We start from the raw sequence: 21,457 nt of genomic DNA, 5'->3' as shown, positions 1-21,457 counted from the left end.
ATTCTCTGGCTTACATTTGTTGTCCAGAAAACAAGTCTCTTGTTTGTACTCAGTTTATTTCTGGGGTAGTTTATCCCAGTCAAACTCTTACCTATAGTGTGAACTCTAATATGCCACACCTTAGGATCCCACAGGATGTTTGACCCATAATTGGCACAGAGTGAGCACAGGCACTGTGATGGGAAGGACAAGCACAGGCCTGATTCATTGCCATCCCATGAAGGACAGGGCAGGAGAACTGGCTCAGTGGTTATTGATAGGTTATTTCTCCTCCAGTGAAATGAGCCAGTTCAAACCAGATTAGATTATAAAGCCAGGTTTACTGGAAACCTGCTCTCTGGAGAGTGGGGGGAGGGGGAAGAGAAGGAGTGAGAGGGCCCATGTGCAGAGAGGGAGAAGAACCGAAGAGAGAGAGAGAGAGACCAAAATATTTGATTTATATGAAGGAGTCTCTGGGGCAAGGGCAGCCTAGCCCCTTGTCTGGGAAGTTCAGGACAGGGTATGCCAGGTAGGGACTGAGGGATGCTGGGAGAACCTGGAGGCCAGGTCTGCTTTGAAATGCAAAATGTGCACATCTGTCACTCAACCATGGTCTACAACCAGTTAGGAGTTCTGGTCTTCCAGAGAATCAAATACTACTGCCCCCATGGTGGCTCTGGTCTCTGTGGATGAATAACTTCCTTTTCGGGCTTCCTCTGGCACCAGGCATGCGTGTGATGCACGTACATCTGGGTGGGGAAAATAGCTACACACACAAAAAGAAAACTGTTTTTAAAAGAAAGGGAAAACTATTCATGAGTTTTTCTTTCAGGGAAGTCAGACTGCAGTAGGAAAGTTCCATCGCCAAGCAAACTATTTCAGCAAGCAGACTGAGCACGGAACAGACATGCTGCCACTACATCCCGAAGGACACTAGGAAGGCGTTCTTGACCATGTCTTTTGTTTTTCTCCCACTGTAGAAATAGAAATTTTAGTGTTGTATTATCTTAATTAGTTCTACAAAATTCAAGTGACTCTTGCTGCATAGAGATGGCCCAGTGGATCAGGTGTTCCATAAGTAGGAATTGGTGGCTTCATGAACTACTGCCTGTGGCAGAGCCTAATTTCCACCCGTGGTGACTTAATATGTTACTTGGTAAAGGAAAAAGTATTTCTTGATGTAGCATTTGTGTGCTTGTAGCCTCCTATCCTTCCATATGCTTGGTGATGTCCTTCCAGGGCAATCTGTCTTACTAAAAGAAGAAGGAAGAAGAGAGAGAGAGAGAGAGAGAGAGAGAGAGAGAGAGAGAGAGAGAGAGAGAGAGAGAGAGAGAAGAAAGAGTAGTGTAATTAGGCTGAGAAAAATGAAATGTTAATTATAGTACTTTGTAACAGTGCATGCTTTGGAGATTTGCTATGCCTGTGGGTTTCTTTTTTTCCTTTAAAAAATTATTTACTTTTGATTCTTCTAAGGCAGGAACAGCCATTGGATCACAGTTTGAGGATATAGCCCTTTGTGGCGAAGTCCATGCCGGCAGCAATGTGAGACGTCTGCTGGCATTGCATGAATAGTCGGGAAGCAGAGAGTCATCAGCATTGATGTTCAGCTGGCTTCCTCTGCTTATTCAGCTCAAGGCTGTGGACTCTTGCTCCCCCCTTGTCTAATTTTATTTACAACATTTAACTTGAGGATGGAGAGATGTGTCTGCAATGCTTGCTGCTCTTCCATTGGATCTGGAATAATTTCCCAGCATCTATGTGGATAGGCTATAATGGCTTGTAACTATCTCCAGGGGATTCAGTGTCCTCTTCTGGCTTCCAAAGGAATGCATACCCATGGCATACACTCACACACACACACCACTATTAGACAAATTTAAAAACAAAAGAATCTTTTTAACATACAAATATTAATGAGTCCTTTAAAATACTCAAATGATAACAAAGTGACAAATAACAAAAAAAAAAAATGATACTGCTTCATATGAAGGCTCTGCCATTTCAGCCTGCTTCTCTACAAGAGAGAGCACAATGAAGAGTCTGCGGGGTTCTGTTCATCACGTTTCCACCTCTAGACAAACGTATGCAAAAATGTTGTTATTGTCTCCTGTTTTCACAAAAAGAGGTTCCAGTGGAACTATTTAAATTTTTAAAAAATTATATTTCTTGGAGATATTCTGAAGTCACAAAGTTCCAGTGAATTGTTGACATTCTCTTTGAGCACACATTGTTAATAAGCAGAGTCAACTTTGTTTTAAGTCAGGAGCCCTGACTAGGAAGTTGGCAAAACAGCACACATTTTAAATAGCTGCTCCTGGCAAGGGCCGTTCAACTTGGCTTTCAGGGACTCTGGGACATCTTGATTTGAGGGTAGACAGTTCTTTGTAAGATGACCATCCTGGCTGGGATGTAGCTCAGTTTTAGTGGACTTGCCAAGCATGCATGAAGTTCTGGGTTGGATCCTCAGAACAGCAGAAACCCATGGGTGGTTGCACACACCTGAGATCCTAGCACAAGGGGAAGCAAGAAGATGGGAAGTTGAAAGTCACCCTGGGCTACACAGGAGTTTTAGACTAGCCTGCATTACATAGTGAGACTCTGTGTGTCTTAGTCAGGGTTTCTATTCCTGCACAAACCTCATGACCAAGGAGCAAGTTACTCAGCTTACACTTCCATACTGCTGTTCATCACCAAGGAAGTCAGGACTGGAACTCAAATAGGTCAGAAAGCAGGAGCTGATGCAGAGGCCATGGAGGGATGTTCTTTACTGGCTTGCTTCCCCTGGCTTGCTCAGTCTGCTCTCTTATAGAACCAAGACTACCAGCCCAGAGATGGTCTCACCCACAAGGAGCCTTTCCCCCTTGATCACTAATTGAGAAAATGCCTTACAGTTGTATCTCATGGAGGCATTTCCTCAACTGAAGCTCTTTTCTCTGTGATAACTCCAGCTGTGTCAAGTTGACACAAAACTAGCCAGTACACTGTGTCAAAACAAAACAGAAAAGAAAACCACACACTACCACTCTGAATCCAAGTGAAATGATTATCCTAATTCTATTTGGTAACACTGAATGTTACTAAATCTCCCTGCTGACCCATTTGCCTTCCCCTAAATGGGTGTGGGAACATCTTACGCTTATCCAAATGGTCACGGTCCAGAAGTTTTAGCACCCAAATTGACTTGTGACATTTCACAGAATAACCTTAAGAACTCCTTGCTTGGTTTACTTAATTATTTGTTTGATTTCAAGCTTAGAAGAAGCCCTATGAATTGACCATACCTTCTGGAAGCATTTTGCTTTGAACAATGTAGCATGTTCTAGATGCCAGAACAGAAAATGGTCTTATCCAATTTCCTGTCTTATTTAACTGCCTAATTCTGGAAGCTTCCACAGGTGAGTTAATAAGCCTGAAGGGGGTATCAGGACATGGGAAAAGCTCTTCAAAAGCTGGCAACCTCTCCCTACACTTCTGCAAGCAGAGACTCTAGCTTTGTTTGCTTAAACTGTTCACTATTAGCATGGGCTATGTATAAACATTTTATGAGGGCGATGTTAGCTGAATGTCAGACAAGTGTATATAATTAGTCAGTTTTCACTTCTGCACCACGAGTTTGACTGGGTTCTATTCATATTCTATTCCTCTTTCTGACTTTCGGTTTATTCGTCTACAATTAAGAAAGCTGGCCCAGTAGATCAAAGCTCCTTTCTACAGGAACCTCCTCAAAGCCAGTGTGATCTCCAGACCTGGAGTCTGAACTCAATGAAGACTTAAAGATCGCCCAGCAGAAAGTTTGTTTCTTTGTTTGTTTTGTGGGGGCAAGGTCTCACTATGTAGACCAGGTTGGCTACATAGTGACCAGAAGATCCACCTGCCTCTGCTTTCCTGAGTGCTAGTTTTTTGTTTTTTGTTTTTTTTAAGTATTTTGTTATAAGTTGAACAGATACTATCAGCAAAAAGATTGTAGAACTAGAGAGACGAGATTTTTCAAACAAAACACTTGAAGGTGTGGCCAGGAGATAAGGATGGAATTCTGGGACAGATTCCTCTTTATCCATCAGCAGCTCTGGGAGAGTCCATCAGCAGCAGAGGATTAGAAGGAGACACTGACCAGAAGCTGCGGCTCTCTCCTAACTGGTAAGTTCCGTCTTCTGCAGGCTCGTGTTAGAGAGAAACAATGAGGACAGTGTCCCTGGAGATTCTGTGCCATATGGCTTTGAACTTGGGATGATGTGGGATTCTATGGGGGCACTGGGACAACAATGAATCTCTCGACATGAGGACAACTTAATATCCAATAGAATCCTTCAGATTCTTGGAAGGTTGACCCTCATTTAAACGGAATAATGGACTTTTATAGATGAGCTATGAAAGCCTTCTTAGATGGAGTTAACATGAGATATAAGACGGAAACTGTAGAAGAGAATAGCCTGGTACTTTTAGACTAAGCCCTATATAGTTAGGCCTACATCTGTAGGTAATATGCAAATTTGTATAAAATGATAATAGGATCAGGAAGTTGAGGGCATAGATATATTTTCAGTCTTGTTCATTGACTCTTGTTGTTTGCAAAGTGAAACTATTTGTAAGAATTGTTGGTTTGGAGTGGAAATTGAGAGCTTCAAATTGGCTGCTAGGATTTGTGATTTGTAGCTAGGTTTGTGAACTTGGCAAGGCCAGAAGTAGAAAAGTTTTGCTTCAGTTGGATATTGGGGGGGGGGGGTTAGGTACATGGCCAGTTTGGGGAAGGAGGTACCTTTTAGAGTTTGGAGTTTTTAACTTTTAGTGACTGAGTTGTCAGTGAATTCTTTCTGTGTTGGGGGAGAGATTTAGAGGAAGGTTTGAGAACATATTTTTAAACGTGTGTATTTATGTCAAATAGAACTGGTGCAGTCCTCCTCCAGAAAGCAGCCTCATCCTCTTTGGCCATTGCATGTCTGATCAGTACTTCACATACTTTGGGATGTGCTTTCATGCTCCAAAGAATCCTCCCCCAAGTCTCTCCCCCACCTAAACTGTAAGTTTTTAAAATGAGCCACGAGTCAAACAGTGTAGGAAATACATCATCGTGAACACTCATTAGGTTTTTACAACACAGTTGTGAAATCTCACTGGCCTAGATCTTCAGTTTTCCCCTGAGTTCTGGGATTCCAAGCATAAAGCTCCGTGACTGGTTCTTCCTGTCACTGTATGTGAGGCAGGGCCTCTTGTGTGTCAGGATTTCCTCAGAATAGAAGCTTTGCTGAGGATGGGCTTCAACTTCTGACCCTGCCTTCCCCAGTTGCTGTGATTTCTGGCATTAACTCTAGACCCTGTTTATCTGATGACAAACATTGTACTCAGGGCTCTGGCTTGCTTAGCAAGGTGTCTACCATCTAAGCTGTACCCCAGCTTCTAGTCTGCTCATGAAAATACCAAAGTCCCAAAGCAAGTTGACAAACACTTATAATCCTAACCCTGGCAATTCCAGTCCTTGGGAGACAGAGGCAGTAGCACTGGTTCAAGCCCAACTTTGCTACAGGGTCAGAGGGCTAGCCTTGCTACTTGAGAGTTTGAATTTAAATAAATAGAGAGAGAGAGAGAGAGAGAGAGAGAGAGAGAGAGAGAGGTCCCCAGTGAAGGAGTCAGAGAAAGGACTGAAGGAGCTGAATGGCTTTGCAACCCCATAAGAAGAACAACAATGTCAGCCAACCAGACCCTCCAGAGCTCCCAGGGACTAAACCACCAACCAAAGACTACATACACACAGAGGGACCCATGGCTCCAGCTATATGTAGCAGAGGATGGCCTTGTCAGGCATCAATGGGAGGAGGGGCCCTTGGCCCTGTGAAGGTTCAGTGCCCCAGTGTAGGGGAATGCCAGGGCAGGAAGGTTGAAGTGGGTGGGTGAGCACCCTCATAGAAGCAGGGGATGGGGAAGATGGAATAGGGGGTTTCCAGAGGGGAAACCGGTAAAGGGGATAACATTTGAGATGTAAATAAAGAAAAATATTTCTCTGGCTCCTTCACTGGGGACCTTGAGCTCTGTCTAATGTATGACTGTGAACATCCACTTCTGAGAAATACCCAGGGAGCTGAAGGGGACTAAAGGCTCATAGAAGGAACATCAATATGAATTAACCAATACCCTCAGAGCCCCTTGGAACTATACCACCAATCAAAGAAAACACATGGTGGAACTTGTGACTCTGGCTATATTTGTAGCAGAGGATGGCCTAATTGGTCATCAATGGGAGGAGAGGCCCTTGGTCCTGTGAAGGTTCTATGCCCCAGTATAGAGGAATGCCAGGACCAGGAATGGGAGTGGGTGGGTTGGGGAGCAGGGGGAAGGGGAAAGGGATAGGGGATTTTCAGAGGGGAAACTAGGAAAGGGCATAGATAACATTTGAAATGTAAATAAAGAAAATATCTAATAAAAAAAGAAAACTACAAAAAATTAATATATATAAAAAAAGAGGGGCTTTATCATGCTACCCAGCCTGTCTTCTCTTTCCTTGTATATGTCTGTCTTTATCTCACTCTATCTGTGTGTGGGTGTGTTATCAAACTCTGGCCATTTAAAACTTTGGACTTATCTTTAACATGGTAATAAAATAGTTTATTATGATACAAATTTGAGTAACTGGTTTTAGGACATCAATTCTTCCATTCCACAATGGAAAAAAAATTACATGAGGTTCTTTTTCATTTGCAATCTTATTTATTTATTTCCTCATTTATTTTTTGAGACTTGCTCTTACCATGGACCTTGGGCTGGGATGGAAGTTGCTGTGCATACCAAACTGGCCTCAAACTCACAGAGATCTGCAGGACTTTGCCTCTTGGTTCTGGAATAAATGCAATGCCTCATACGTGGCTCTTTTGTTTGTTTCTCTGTTTATCTATTTGTTTTTCCTCATTTTTTGTGCTTGTAAAAGATGGAAACAGGGTCTCTGCCACTGACCTTTAAATCCAGCCATCCAAACCCATTTCCCCATTTTTTATTTAGAGAAGTTGCTCAGTTAGCCTAGACAGGCCTGAAGCCCATGATTCTCCAGCCTCAGCCTCCTGAGAAGCTGGGGGTACAGAAGGCTTGTACTACCAGGTCAAACACGAACTTTGACTGTCCAGGAATGAAAGTGAAGGGTTAGGGTTTGTACAAAGCCCAGAGGGCAGACTGGGTGTGCTGGGTCATGCCTGTAATCCCAGCCTTCTGAGGCAGGAGGATCTCTATTTGTGAGAGACCAACCTGAGATAGAAAGAGTTCCAGGTCAGCCCTACCAAAATAACTAAATAAATGAATAAATCAACCAACCAACCACACTGGTGGGCCATGAGGTCAGAGCTACAGCAAGGCAAAGGGATTTTTGGTTATGAGATGTCGAGTTTATTGCCTTCCCAGCCTCAGAGCAGATGAAGCTAGCTGAAGCCAATCCAGGCTACATTTCAAGTTTCATCTAAACATTAAGAGATTGTTAGAAGCTGATCTCAGTAGCTATTGGCTACTCAAAGATCTAAGATACCCTGAGATAGCTTTGGCTCTGCCAGTTGGTATTCTATCCCTCCACCATCAGCAAGTTTGTCTACTCAGTCAAGGTCAAATAGCCCACATCCAGCCCCTTAGACATCAGCTGCCTAGAGAGTTTCAGTTCACAGCACCTTAAAGGTCTTCTGGGTTTCCAGCCAATGGCTTGGTCTCTTCTTCGTTGACATCATTGCCCTGTGGTTCTTAGCCCTGATTTTTTGCAGTCTTGGCTTGGGAAGATTGCCTACGCCTATGAATTTGTCTCCCCTGACTTTCAGGACCCCCTTGTCTTTATGCTCCTCTTGCCTCCCTGGGCTGCTTCTGGCTGTCTCTGGGCACCTCTTCTCTGTTGCCCTTTAATGGAAGGCCATCCCTAGGAGGCCCCAGGGCCTTGCCTCAGCATAAAAACAACAAAGCTTCAGCAAGGCCATTCCCTTCAGGACCCAGAGTACTTAAGTCTGGCTTCTGCCTTTCAAAGACCATTTCTAAGTCAGTTCTTCCCAATCTGTATCTTTAACCTAGACCTTCCAAAGATATCGCCTACTCAACATGACAAAAAACCCATGATATCTTTTCCCAACCCTGTGGAGGGTGAGGCTCTTTCCTCCTCTGCTGATAGCCCCTCCCCTCATGCACAGTCAGGCCTGAGTACCTAACTCATCCCCTGCAGACCCCCAGCCTACAGGAAGCCCCTGTGCTCTGCCTTCTGAGCCCATAGACTGAGAGTCTTGATTCCTTCCACCACGTTGCTCTCCGTTGTCTCTTCCACAGTGAACTCCTGCAAAGACTCTATGGTGTCCTTGCTTGTCAGCCTAGCAGTCACAGCTGTCCTCAGAGGGCACCAGCTCCTGGGACCCCTACACCCCAGCAGTGACTCTCTGTGTCCTTGGGGAGAGAAAAGTGCCCACAAAGTGGCTCCTGAGCCCTGTCCCTGCTGTGTCCCCTGATCTTCTCCATGGCTGTTCCTCACTGTCCCAGCTGCCCTGCCCTCTCCCCTGTCACAGGCACTCTCCTGCATCTGAACATTTGCCCTGTCTCTCTTCTCCCCTCACAGCCCTTTCTGGTTGGCTAACCCTCTTCAGCCTTGCTCAGATCCCTTCTGTGTGACAGTGTTAGAAAAACATTTCAGCCTGACAGTGCAGGGGAAGCTGCCCCCGTGCCCTCCAGCACTGCCCCGAAGCTCCCTGGGCTTGCTGGATGCTTTCTTTGTCTTTTCTTTGTCTTTTCATCCAGCATGGTTAGGAGTATGGTCTGCAGACTTATGCCCTTCGTGACTGGGCATGGACTATTTATCCTCTCTTACATATATAGTGAGTTAAATGTTTATACTTTTTTTTTTTGTTTTTTGAGACAGGGTTTCTCTGTGTAGCCTTGGCTGTCCTGGAACTTACTCTGTAGACCAGGCTGGCCTTGAACTCAGAAATCCACCTGCCTCTGCCTCCCCAGTGCTGGGATTAAAGGCATGCACCACCACGCCCGGCTATACATTTTTTTAAAAATTTTTAATATTTTTTATTACATATTTTCCTCAATTACATTTCCAATGCTATCCCAAAAGTCCCCCATACCCTCCCCCCACTTCCCTACCCACCCATTCCCATTCTTTTGGCCCTGGCATTCCCCTGTATTGGGGCATATAAAGTTTGCAAGTCCAATGGGCCTCTCTTTCCAGTGATGGCCGACTAGGCCATCTTTCGATACATATGCAGCTAGAGTCAAGAGCTCCGGGGTACTGGTTAGTTCATCATGTTGTTCCCCCTATAGGGTTGCAGATCCCTTTAACTCCTTGGGTACTTTCTCCAGCTCCTCCATTGGGAGCCCTGTGATCCATCCAATAGCTGACTGTGAGCATCCACTTCTGTGTTTGCTAGGCCCCGGCATAGTCTCACAAGAGACAGCTATATCTGGGTCCTTTCAGCAAAATCTTGCTAGTGTATGCAATGGTGTCAGTGTTTGGAAGCTGATTATGGGATGGATCCCTAGATATGGCAGTCTCTAGATGGTATACATTTTTCTTAATGTATTGATTTCTCACAGACACAACCTTCTTGAGACCTGGTCTTTGATTCATTGGTATATACAAAATTGATGCAATCATATATAATATACTGTTGCTATGTAATACATGTGAAATGAGCAAAATTTTAGTATGAATAGTAGAGTTTGCTGTACTAAACGTGATTACCTTATAATTCTATCTTTCTGATTTCATAGTCATTTAAATTCTGTGTATATGTGTTTGACTATGTGCTCATGTGCATATAAATACAGAAGCCTTCTCAATTGCCGGATTCTCTGGAACTAGAGCTAAGGGTGGTTGTAAGTCACCTGAGGTTGGTACTAGGAGCCACGCTCAGGTCCTCGGCAGGAGTAGTAGCCCCTCTTTACTGCTGAGCCCTCTTCAGCCCCCATGTCGACATTTTTAGTGTGAGTAGTAAGTGAAGGGAAATGGCTGGCTTACACAGCAGCCAGGACTGGCAGGCAGAGGGCTACAGGACATAAAGAGAACACTCTGGAAGGGGTTTCAGGACTCTGGTTATAGATGGAGGCCTAGCAGAAGCTCATGGAGTTGGGCTACAATTGAGTGCATGCAGTGAGTACTGAGTAGTACAGGGGGAGCAGCGGGGCATGGCCCAGGGGGAGAATAAGGGGATTCAAGATGGTGCACTCTTTCAGAGAGGGCTGCAGTAAGCAAGAATGGAGACTGAACTGAGTGTGTGCTTTGGCAGTGTGTTGTCCCCATGTTTCCATGAATACACGAACGAATAAGCTCTTTAGTGAGTGCTGGGAATTCAGTGATGGTCACTGAATCCTGTCACCCCACAGTGCTGCCCTGTGGGTGGTGAGTAACCTTCATGGGATGCCAAAGTTGACCCTAAAATGCAGTGACTCAGGAAGACTGCAAAGCTCAAGTTAACCAAGAAAAATTCCATCACCCAAGGAGAAGGCTCAGGGGAGCAAAGTGCCTGGGCATCCTGACAGCTGAGTTTGCTGTGGAACCCTCCTAAAGGTGGAAGGTGAGACACAACTCGAGAGGCGTTTTCTCCCCTTCTCATGAGTCCATGGCATGCCCACATTCATACAGGACTAGGAGGAGTCAGTGTATTACAATGGTAACAGATAACACAATAAGACATCCCACTGCACTATGTCCTCTGCAAATGTTAGGGCTCAGTGTCTGGTCTTGTAGGAACCCATGGGCTAGTGTGGGGACCTTCAACCCTGAGGATTTGGTTATTTGATGCCTCTGCTCCTCAGCTCCCACCTTCTTCACATCCTCACTGCTGATGCAATCTGCCCCTCACCTGTTCTTCTTTGGCTCTCAGCCTATCATGTCACTTGCTTTTATTTTGCTTCTTTAATTTTTCCTGTTTTGTAGATCAGGCTAGCTCAGGACTGTCAGTCATACCTCCTCAATCTTACCAATGCTAAAATTACAGAAGTTTGCCACCAGACCTGGCTTACATCTTGTGCTTCGCTTTATTCGTGGGGTTTTATTCTGTAGCATTGGCTAGCTTGGTATGTAGTCCAGGCTTCTTTTAATCTTCCTGCCTCAGTCTTATGAGTGCTGTGCATACAGTTTGGAGCCATCATTCCTAATTCTCACTTGTTAAATTTTAAGAGATTTCTTTTTGTTCTCTTCTCCTGCTAAGCCTGAATGAAGGAGTCATCTTTCCTGCTACCCTTAAATTTACATCTGTCCATCCCTTCTATCCATACTTAAATTGCCTGAAAGGGACATAATACACTACAGTTGGGTGTCATCCAACATGTAGTCATCTGAAATAGCCTAATAATTAAGATCAAATTAGGTGGAAAAATAAAATGAGGTTTACTCAACTGCGGGCTGCAAATGGTGGCTCATCAGTCAAGAGCATATACTGCTGTCGAAGAGGATATGAGTTCATGTCCTGGCATCAACATGAGGGTTACTCAGAATTCCCTGCAATGCCAATTCTACAGGATCTGATGTCTCTGGGCTCAGCTGGCACCTGCTATCAAGTGCACATATCCACACAGAGACATATATAATTTAATAGATAATAAAAATCAATGTTTACAAATCTTATTCAGTCTAGCTGGGTGTGGTGATACATATCTTTATTCCAACAGGTGGGAGTCAGAGGCAATGGATCTCTGTGAGTTTGGGGCCAGACTTATAGACATAGCAAGTTCCAAGGCAGCCAGGGCTACATATAGAGACCCTGTCTAAAAAAAAATATTTTTTTACTCACCTGTACTATCCACATTTCAGGTGCTAAATCAGTCACTAGTGACTACAATATTTCACACAGCTCATATATAATACCATCTTCATTGGAGACATTTCCTTTGACTGGGCATGGTGGCACATACCTGTAATCTTAGCATTCTGAGCCTGGGCCATGAAAATTGCCATGTGTATTAACTGGAAAATTTAGTGAGTGAGTTTCTGGCATACACACACACACACACACACACACACACACACACACACAGAGAGAGAGAGAGAGAGAGAGAGAGAGAGAGAGAGAGAGAGGGAGGAAACCCTATCTCAAAAATAAAACATTCCTTACTGGGGCCCCTCTACTCTTAGGATCTCTTTTTCACTTTTCCTTACTAAATTCACTTTAGCTCTGCTAATATAAAGAAAAACAACAACACAAAGAAGCAAGGTCCTACTCTATGGTACTAACTAGGAGGGAAGAGATGTGGAGACTAGGCCATCACACCCACTTAATGGACATTCATAGAACACACACACACATACAAACACACACACACATACAAACACACACACACACACACACACACACACACACGCACACACACAAACCCAGATGACAGCTATGAGGAACTGAGATCAGTAAGAGGAGCTGGAGGCTGCTTTCAACTGCAGGTGGTCCAGGAGGAACAAACGTCCCACACAGTTAACCAGGGTTCAGTAAGAAAAGAGAAAGAATGGCAGCTGTGGATTAAGGAAGAAGAGACAAGACAGAACACCACCTGGGAAAGACCTGAGGTGATGAATTGGGAAGGAAGTCCACGTGGCCTTGGGACAGTTGGTCAGGACAGCAAATCTGAACCCTAGGCAGGGACCAGATAAGTGAGAATTTGCAAAAATCTCTGAGCTAGGATTGTCAGTGTGACATGTCATGGTCTGATTATACATTTACCATCTGTCTCACTGTTTGTGAATTTATTTGTTAGCTGTTCACTTACCCATGCATGTAAACTGCTTGCGCAATTCTGGATATTTTACATCCCTGTTGGTGGGACTCACACTCCTGCATCCTCAGATTATTAGTAATCACTGCATTGAAATAAAATTCTGTTCAAAACTCCTGATTGACATTGATGTTACCATGGCCTTTAGCTATAGAACCACTAGAATGGAAACATTTTGCCTTCCAAATGAATAAGATGTGTGTCATTTCTGTGTGAGACACTTTAGCATGTGTTCTCCTGTCTTTTGACAATGCAAAATGGAGTCAGGCCTTGAGCCCTTGAGATAACTGGGCAGATAAAGTCCTCACTTCAACCCCCAAGGTCTGTAAGTAGAAGGCCAGAACCTCCTCCATATGGCTGTTCTCTGACCACATGTATGCCCTGGCATGTTCATGCACTGCATGCCACAAAACTATTTCACATGTAATCTTTAAAAATTACAAAAACTATAGCTCTTATTCCAAAGGAAATAAGGGTTATTGTGATCCAACTTGGAGTGACTGGGCTCAATAACATGATATAGGCTAGGTTATCAGGAATGAATACTGGGTTCCACTGTAGGAGAGGTGATGTGAATCGTTAGAGTGCTGGAAAAAGAGAAAGCCATAAATCAGGGTGTTTTCCAAATATCCTAATGGAAAAATCAGGCAGATAGGCCACAGCAGAATACAAAAAGTCAGTCTCTTTCTCTCTCTGTCTCTCTGTCTCTGTCTCTCTGTCTCTCTCTCTCCCTATCCCCATCCCTCTCTCTCTTTCCATATGTGTGTGTCTGTCTCTCTGTTTCTCTTTCTTTGTTTTGTTTTGTTTGAGACAGGATTTCTCTCTGTATCCCTGACTGACACACTCTGAGGACCAGGCTGACCTCAAACTCACAGAGATCTGCCTGCCTGTTCCTTCATAGAGCTGGGATTAAAGGCATAGCCACCACCACTTCACTGGAAATCTCTTCTGCAGATTTCAGATCGTCTAAATGTACTAGCTTCAGGGTTGGTGCAAGCTAGCAGTGTGAAAATGTAACCATACACGTCAGAAGTTGTTCTGACTGTCACAAGGATGTTAGGTGAGATGCAAGGGTTGGTATCAAATGACTACTGAGGAGACATTTGAGAATTAAAGTTTGTTATAGATCTTGAAACAAAAGGTTCTATCCTTCCACAGTCTCCCTGCAGGATCTTCACAGGGGTGGCTTCAACAGGGAACCACAACTCAAACTCTGATGTTTGGTATGGACTCAAGTGCTCTTCTCAAACATGTAAATGCAAAAGTAAAAGGATTCCAAGCAACCAGCAAGGTGCTTACAGCATGGTAGATCTCATCTAGTTACTCAGTTGAATTCAGAAGGTGAGAAAGTTAGCTTTGGGAATGTACAGAGCCATTCACCATCAATGTCTGTTCCCTTCCTTTTCAGAGAGTATGCCATAGGACACCCTGTGAGACACTTCAGTGAGAATTATTTCATGCCAAATGGTAGCCAACTCTGTTAGGCAATGAATGCCCCTTTCCATGACCCTACCTACCTTAATAGAACTCTTAAAGGAACAGAATGGCCGGTACCATGTTCTGCTCACTATTTTTATATGTGAAAGTAAAATAGTTATGTCTCATGTGGGTTTTATATGTTCTGAAGTTGTCTAGTGTCCATGACATTCTCAGTGTTTGGCTACCAGTTCCCAGTACTGGTTTTCTGATCTCTTCTGACGTGCAGAGGCTGTTACTGTGATCAGTGCAGGACCCCAGACCTGAATGCTGAGCTTCTGGTGGCCTCAGGAGAACTAGTGCTATCTTTAAGACTGGAAACAGCCTTCTCTCCTCTCTGACAGGAAGTCAGAGAATCTTCTGACCTGAAATGGAGTTAATGAAGTACTAGGCAGGCTTACTCGTGTTTTTATGGTTTAGCAATTAAGAAGCAGAAGCTGAAATCTAGAACTTGGAATCTGAAGACATGTAACATTCTCTGTAAATGGGCTTAAAAGTAGCTGCTCTACAAACTTCTTGAGTATTTGGTGCCCACGAGTAAATAGCTCAGGGTCTCCTTCACAGCAGATGCTCCAGGAAGCTGAGCAAACATTAGTGCTATTTCACCTAGGAAGAAATCTAGGTATGAGAGCTCTGTGGATCTAAGGTTTGGATCTGTAGCCAGTGCTTTTCTAGGTGTCTCTAGACATCTCTCGGAAAGATATAGTCTCTGTCACCATGTGTGACTGCATTCTAGCTCAGTCCATCTTGTTGTGTTTAAGGTAGTTGAGGTCTAGGGACCAACCAGAATGGCTCTGAGCAGAAACAGTACTGTGTCCATCTGAGGGCAAGTGCGTTTTTGCCATTAGAAGGCTAGCCTTGGCTTAGAGTTCTACCCAGAGCGCACAGTCTAATGTCTGCCCCCAGACATTCTCTGTTTGCTGCCTTATTTGTGCCTTGGCCAGAAGTCATATGGCTGGCTGTACGTGAGAAAGGACCAGGAAAGAAGAGTGTATTTTGGAGGACAGGGTGTCCTTGCGGAGAGGCCTGTGGGATTTATACATTCAGGTTGAAGACTTGATCAGACATAGTGTGCTGATGCCACAGCTAACCAGAGTGTCTTGTCACTGTCTTTCAGGTCAGTACCATGAATCAGCTTCAAGTCTTCATTTCAGGCCTCATATTTCTTCTCCCAGGTAAGTGAGTCGATGGACTGGGGATGCTGAGAAGGCTAGAGGTGGCAGGAGAGATGACAAGGCTCTGGCTTATTTGATCATGGGTTATGTAGTTCACAGAGAACCTGGATAAATTGTAGGTCCAAAGAACTTCCTTAACATGTACGAATTTCAAAGCTGATGGCTAAATAAACATGGTTCACAAGAACCTGCTATGTTTGGGTCAATCATTAGATGTTGAGAAATTGTTTTGAAATTGTTTTGCGATTGTCTTGGACCTTCTAGAGTTGATGTCTGTCTAGAGAATCTATACTTGGTCCTATGTGAGAACATGCAGCTGCACTAACCTTGTTCCAAAGACAACCCCTTCCCAACCTGGTGTTTTTACTTCTGCTTATGGTTAGCCATGGTCAAAAAGGACATATATTTGTATGAGTTGTCTGCTGTTACTAGAAGCAAGGACAGGATAACGTTTGTAGCTGGAACTTTTCTCAGCTCCAATTAACCTTGTATAATGTTTGCATAAAGTGACTGCAGTGAGCAAGTTAGGGGTCAGTCTTTTTCAAGAAGGCTGAACCCTCTGCTCCTCTGGTCAATGCATCTTCTCTAGAGGTAAGAAGGTGAGCTTGTTTCTCTCCTGCAGCATCTCTGATCAATACCAATCAACAGTTGAGTGTACATGCATGCGTGTGATAGTCAAAGATTAATAACAAAATCAGAAACGGTGCTTTCCATGAATGATGGCTTGTCAAAATCAGCCTCCATTCCACTTCTTTGTACTCATTTGGTTAAGCACTTTCAGTTATGTAATATAAAAAACATTCTAATTTAAGTGGCTCTATGGGAGGGGGAAAGAAGGAATACCATAATTGTCTTTCAAACAAGGTCTTTGTTAGTCCAGGATGGCTTCAGAGGAAACACCCCAGAAAGGCCAGAACTGATCAACACTCGCCACTCTTTCACAATACACGTTTAATTCCACTTGAGTCCCACCCCCTTTAATTTTTCTGAAAGGAAATAAAAACAAAATTGTAGGAAAATGTTGAATACTAATTCCCCACTTCTTTGCCTCTCCCTTTTTAAAAATCACAGGCGCTGTGGATTCTTATGTGGAAGTAAAGGGGGTGGTGGGTCACCCTGTCACACTTCCGTGTACTTACTCAACATATCGTGGAATCACAACGACATGTTGGGGCCGAGGGCAATGCCCATCTTCTGCTTGTCAAAATACACTTATTTGGACCAATGGACACCGTGTCACCTATCGGAAGAGCAGTCGGTACAACTTAAAGGGGCATATTTCGGAAGGAGATGTGTCCTTGACAATAGAGAACTCTGTTGTGAGTGACAGTGGTCTGTATTGTTGTCGAGTGGAGATTCCTGGATGGTTTAATGATCAGAAAGTGACCTTTTCATTGCAAGTTAAACCAGGTAAGCTTCTATGTTTCCTTTGTTTATATTTTGCCAGGGAGTGGGGTCTTTTGTTTGCTAATAATTTGATCTTTTCCTATGACAAGGAAACTGAAGGTCTTATAAACATGTTGATGACTAAACACTTGCTTTTGATTTTTTAAAGACATAATCTCATGTATCTTGTGGCCTGAGAGTGCAGGCATATGCCACCAAACCCAGTCTTAAGTATTCTCTTTTGAGTAGCAGCACAACTTTATTTGCTTGGGTGAGTTCCTAAGATCAATCTTAATACAAGACCAGCATTCATGTCCTAACTGTACTTGGGACCACCTTGTTTGCTCATGAAACTGCATTCACTGTCTATCCTAAAACACAGCTTTATTTAAGTTGAATCTATTTGACTTTAAGAACGACTTCTATTCTATAAGTATACCTTAGGACATTAAAACACCCGTTCTCAACACTGTAGAACTGTAACTGGAAAAGCACTCAATGCAGGGTGGTACTTTGCAGATGAGCTGCCTTCAACAATGGTCAGCTGACCTTCTGAGCACAGGGCACAGGTATAGGTGGGAGGTTCTACTCTCATCCTTGCCCTGATTTAGGTTTTTGAAGTAGGTCTCATATCACAAAAGCTGTTGTTTGAGAAATGGAAATGTCCTGACAGAACAGTGTTTCCCTCCAACACTTGCAATACATCCATCATTGTATTAGCAGGTGGACAGCAGTGATGAGCCTATAAACGACCCTGACACACAATTTCCTCCAATGAACTTTATTAGAATGAGGAAGCCTCAAGGCCACGATCAGAGCCAGAGATGGGAGGGAGAACATTAGACAGAAACAACACACCTACACTCACTGTATGAGTTCATATCTTGTCAGGATATGGAGAGGCTGAGAGGGAAGGGTCACTGTATGAGTTCATATCTTGTCAGGATATGGAGAGGCTGAGAGGGAAGGGGAGGCTTCTCTGGAAAGCCTGGAGAGGAACTTCATTAAGAGCAAGAATGAGAGCATGCTAGGGGAGGAAGAGAGAGAGAGACTGCTGCCATGACTGGAAAGGCAGGGCAGTCAGAGCATCCTCTTCAGACAACAGCCTTCAAAATGTTCTTAGCAGCCCTCCTGAGGATCTGAGCCCAATCCCCAGAGCGCAGGGCAAGTCTGACTTTTATAACCTTTTAGTCATGGAAGTGAGCATCCTGTCATATGATTTAGTTCACCATAGCACAAGTGACAGAGTACAGAGCAGCCAGGTTTTGGTTAGATCCACAAATCGGGGGACTGCTGTTAGGACACAGAGCAGAGCGCTTAACTGTGTCTCAGCGAGTGTCAGGGAGGTGTGGCTTGATCTTTTCAGATTGGGATCTGGTCTGAAGGGCAAGTCCATGGTCCAACAGTAAGAAGGTCATGAAAGCCCTGAATCTGGACTTATTACATTATTATGTTCTCTCTCTCTTTCTCCCTCTCCCTCCCCCCTCTCTCTTTCTCTCTCTTTTTGTGTCTCTGTTTCTCTGTCTCTTTCTGTTTCTGTGTGTGTTTGGTTTTGGTTTTTTTTTTTTTTGAGACAGGGTTTCTCTGTGTAGCTCTGGCTCTCCAGGATCTATAGACCATGATGGCCTCGAACTCACAGAGCTCTGTCTCCTGAGTTCTGGCATGAGCCACCGCCTCCCAGCTTTACACTTTGCTTTTTGTTGTAGATATCCTAGTATTCTTGCATTGACTAAAAAAGTGAATTTCTGAGGACTTTCTGGCTTGTGTTTGCTAAGGGTTCACACTGACAATAGACATCAATAATAACCTTTTTCTGTAATTTTTAATTAAATCATTATTCTGTAGTCTCTCAGATTCTAGACTTTGTTATTCAATCATCTATTCATTTCTTTTTATGTTTTATTTGATTTTTAAAACTGTATTTATTATCACGTGGATATATGTGAATGATTGTGTGGTTGGTATGTATACCATAATGTGTTTTTCAGAGGGCAAATCTGAACAGTTGGTATCTACCTCTTTATTTCTTTATGTGAGCCCTAGGGTTCTAAGTCAGGTGGTCAGGCTTGCAAGCATGCTTAATAGCATATAGCTACTAATGTCAGTTAATTAATTGAAGCTTTTATAAAGCTTAAAATTCAACAAAGCATCAGTGCTTACGAAGCCATTGCGTGACCACCCAGGGAGTCCACAAGTGAGCCAGCAGCTGTTTCATCTTAACAACCAAGTCGACATTCTCTCAGGGCTAAGCACACTGAGCTTCCTCTCCCTCTGTCCCAGGACCCCCATCAGCTCCTTTGCACTTTCCCATCCATATACCTGACATCACACAAAGACACAGATACGTGTATCGAATAAATGCGTTAAAACTAAAAGGAGGGCTCTACTCTCACTACTTCCCTACACATAGTAGAGACACTTTAGGGTTTTTTTTTTATTTATTTTAAGGTAAAAACACACTGGATTAAGGGATGTCAGTGTATCTCCCATAAAGCAACTGTTGCTTGTTCCTGAGGCTTTAGCTCTTAGGTTGGGCAGTGAGGACAGGCAGGTTACTTACAGGGACCACAGGTCTCCTGACACAAAGGAGCCTGAGTGCTTCACTGGCTGTTTCCTTCCAGCACCATTTTGCCTCTGCTCTATCTTGGAACTCTGCACACTGAGACCATCAGTAGCTGTTTGGATGCTACCAGCAAGTCTGATGCTCTTGGTTTGTGAGTTGCAGGTTGAACATGCCTAATCCACCCCCCACCCCTCACCCCCCATCTGCAGTGCTCCCAAATCTGAAACCTTTTGAGCATGGACTTGATAATGTATCTGCAAAATTCGACACCATGGAACTATCCTGTGCAGAATTATCCACAGTTGCAACCTTACCTTAAGCTATATATGTAAAGAAGGCATGTGGATGCTACCTTAATCCATTTTATACTTGTGTCTCACCCATAAGATAGTATCTTTATACAAATATTCCAAATTGTTAAGAAAGATTTTAATTCTGAAACTCCTGATCCCAAGTATTTTTGGATAGGGGATATTCACCATGTCTCCTTTAGATTGGAAGAAACTGTTTAAGACAATGTCACTCTTTATCAAATGTACAAATCCCTTTCTGATGGCCCTTGTATGGAATCTGCATGCTAAGAGGCAGGGCTGCATGGTGTGCCCTCACAGGACTGACTGAAATGACCGTGCTGGACTTGAAACTGAGGGTGAAGTCAGTCACCACTGAGGGGAGTCCCAGCCCCAATACCTCCTCAGTCTCACAGATGCTTAGAGAGATCCGAGGATCTGACACCTGTCAATCATAAAGTGTTTCCATGGAAACCTGGGCTCTGTTCTCATCCATGCTGTCAGTGCAGCTGCCTCCTATGGGTGAGACTCACTCCACTGCCCCACCCTGCCATATCCTAGTTGATAAGGAGTTCAGGAGCGGAGCCTCTGCCTGGACACAGCCTCTCGCTAGTGCTACAACAGAAGCTCTTGTCACTTCTTGCCTGACTCATCCTTGCTTTCTCATCTTGATTTCCACATCCAGAAATTCCCACACGTCCTCCAACAAGACCCACAACTACAAGGCCCACAGCTACAGGAAGACCCACGACTATTTCAACAAGATCCACACATGTACCAACATCAACCAGAGTCTCTACCTCTACTCCTCCAACATCTGCACACACACAGACTCACAAACCAGGTAAAACCCAATGTGTATCAGGGCCCAGAGTCCTTCTTATAAGAGAAGGTAGGACACACAGACAGTTCTCCCAAATAACAGTTACCAGGCCTGTGACTTTCCAGGCTCAAGCTGTATTCACCCACGGTTGTGTAACAACTTGAAGATGGAGGGCACCAACTCTCTTGATCAAATTCCCAGGGCATTCACTAGTAGCCAGATATAGGTGGATCATAGACCTAGAACGGTTGATGAGGATGGTGGGAATCTGGTCCAGCTGGGCATGACTCTCTGATGAAGAAACAGGGAATGACTGAGAACCAGGGTCACTGTGGATCCTTTGTGTCCATTCTGAAATTGTCCCGTCCATCTGAGACCATAGTTCAGTGAAGCTAATGGTTAGTGTTTCCTGAGCACTGGGCAGGAGTCTACATGCTGTATGACACCATGTTTGTTCTCAGACAACTGTGGTCTGTCCCTATTGTATAGTGCCAGGATCTGTCATAAATTTGATGGTAGGGTTATGAAGCTAGAAAGTGGCTGAGACTCTGTCCCTGTTTATTTGAGTCAGAGCTGGTTCTTTTAACTCCAGGGTCAGACCTCCTGTTGTGGACACAAATACTTGGACAATTTGTTCTGTTTTCACATACCAACGGGAAAAAGGCTTTGGGACACCCTCTTTTAAAAGAGGCAGTGGATGCCCAGTAAGGATTGGCTTTAGCATCTTTTAATTCCTTCATGCAGCATGAAAAGTGCACAATATATCCTTGGAGTGAAAAAAGCTCACATCGAATTTGAAGGTTTTAGGAAACCATTTAACCTGCTCATGCTGTTGAGTGAGGCTATGTAGTTCATATTTCAAGTTGCCTACAGGTAAGAGTTCAGATTCAATATTGATGGGTAGTAACGTGACTTAAGAACGGAAAAATCTTCTCTTCCTGGAGGCAAGGTTAGGTCAAACCTTCTACATCTAGGAGTGAAACAATCACAGTTCGAGAGGTTCTCAAAGCTTCCTAAACCCCGTCCATGCTGTGAGGTATGTCTCCATTCTGAC

General features: G+C 43.9%; 1 protein-coding gene across 2 annotated transcripts in view; it reads left to right on the top strand.

The window, feature by feature from the left end:
• The first annotated feature begins 3,846 nt into the window (after positions 1-3,846).
• LOC110305786 (hepatitis A virus cellular receptor 1 homolog) overlaps positions 3,847-21,457 on the top strand; it is a 32,356-nt gene continuing 14,745 nt past the window's right edge. The window contains exons 1-4 of one of the 2 annotated variants that reach the window (XM_021177901.3): positions 3,847-4,116; positions 15,284-15,341; positions 16,413-16,751; positions 20,266-20,424. In XM_021177901.3, coding sequence (XP_021033560.1) covers positions 15,293-15,341; positions 16,413-16,751; positions 20,266-20,424 — 547 coding nt within the window. In that variant the 5' untranslated portion in view covers positions 3,847-4,116; positions 15,284-15,292. Of the gene's footprint in view, positions 4,117-14,651; positions 14,789-15,283; positions 15,342-16,412; positions 16,752-20,265; positions 20,425-21,457 lie in introns of those variants that run through there. The other variant, XM_029483853.2, reaches the window with a different exon arrangement.

Source organism: Mus caroli, unplaced genomic scaffold (genome assembly GCF_978045245.1).
Source record: "Mus caroli unplaced genomic scaffold, Mus_caroli_1 scaffold_13, whole genome shotgun sequence".
Classification (NCBI taxonomy): domain Eukaryota; kingdom Metazoa; phylum Chordata; class Mammalia; order Rodentia; family Muridae; genus Mus; species Mus caroli.
This window is presented reverse-complemented; position numbering and strand designations above follow the sequence as displayed.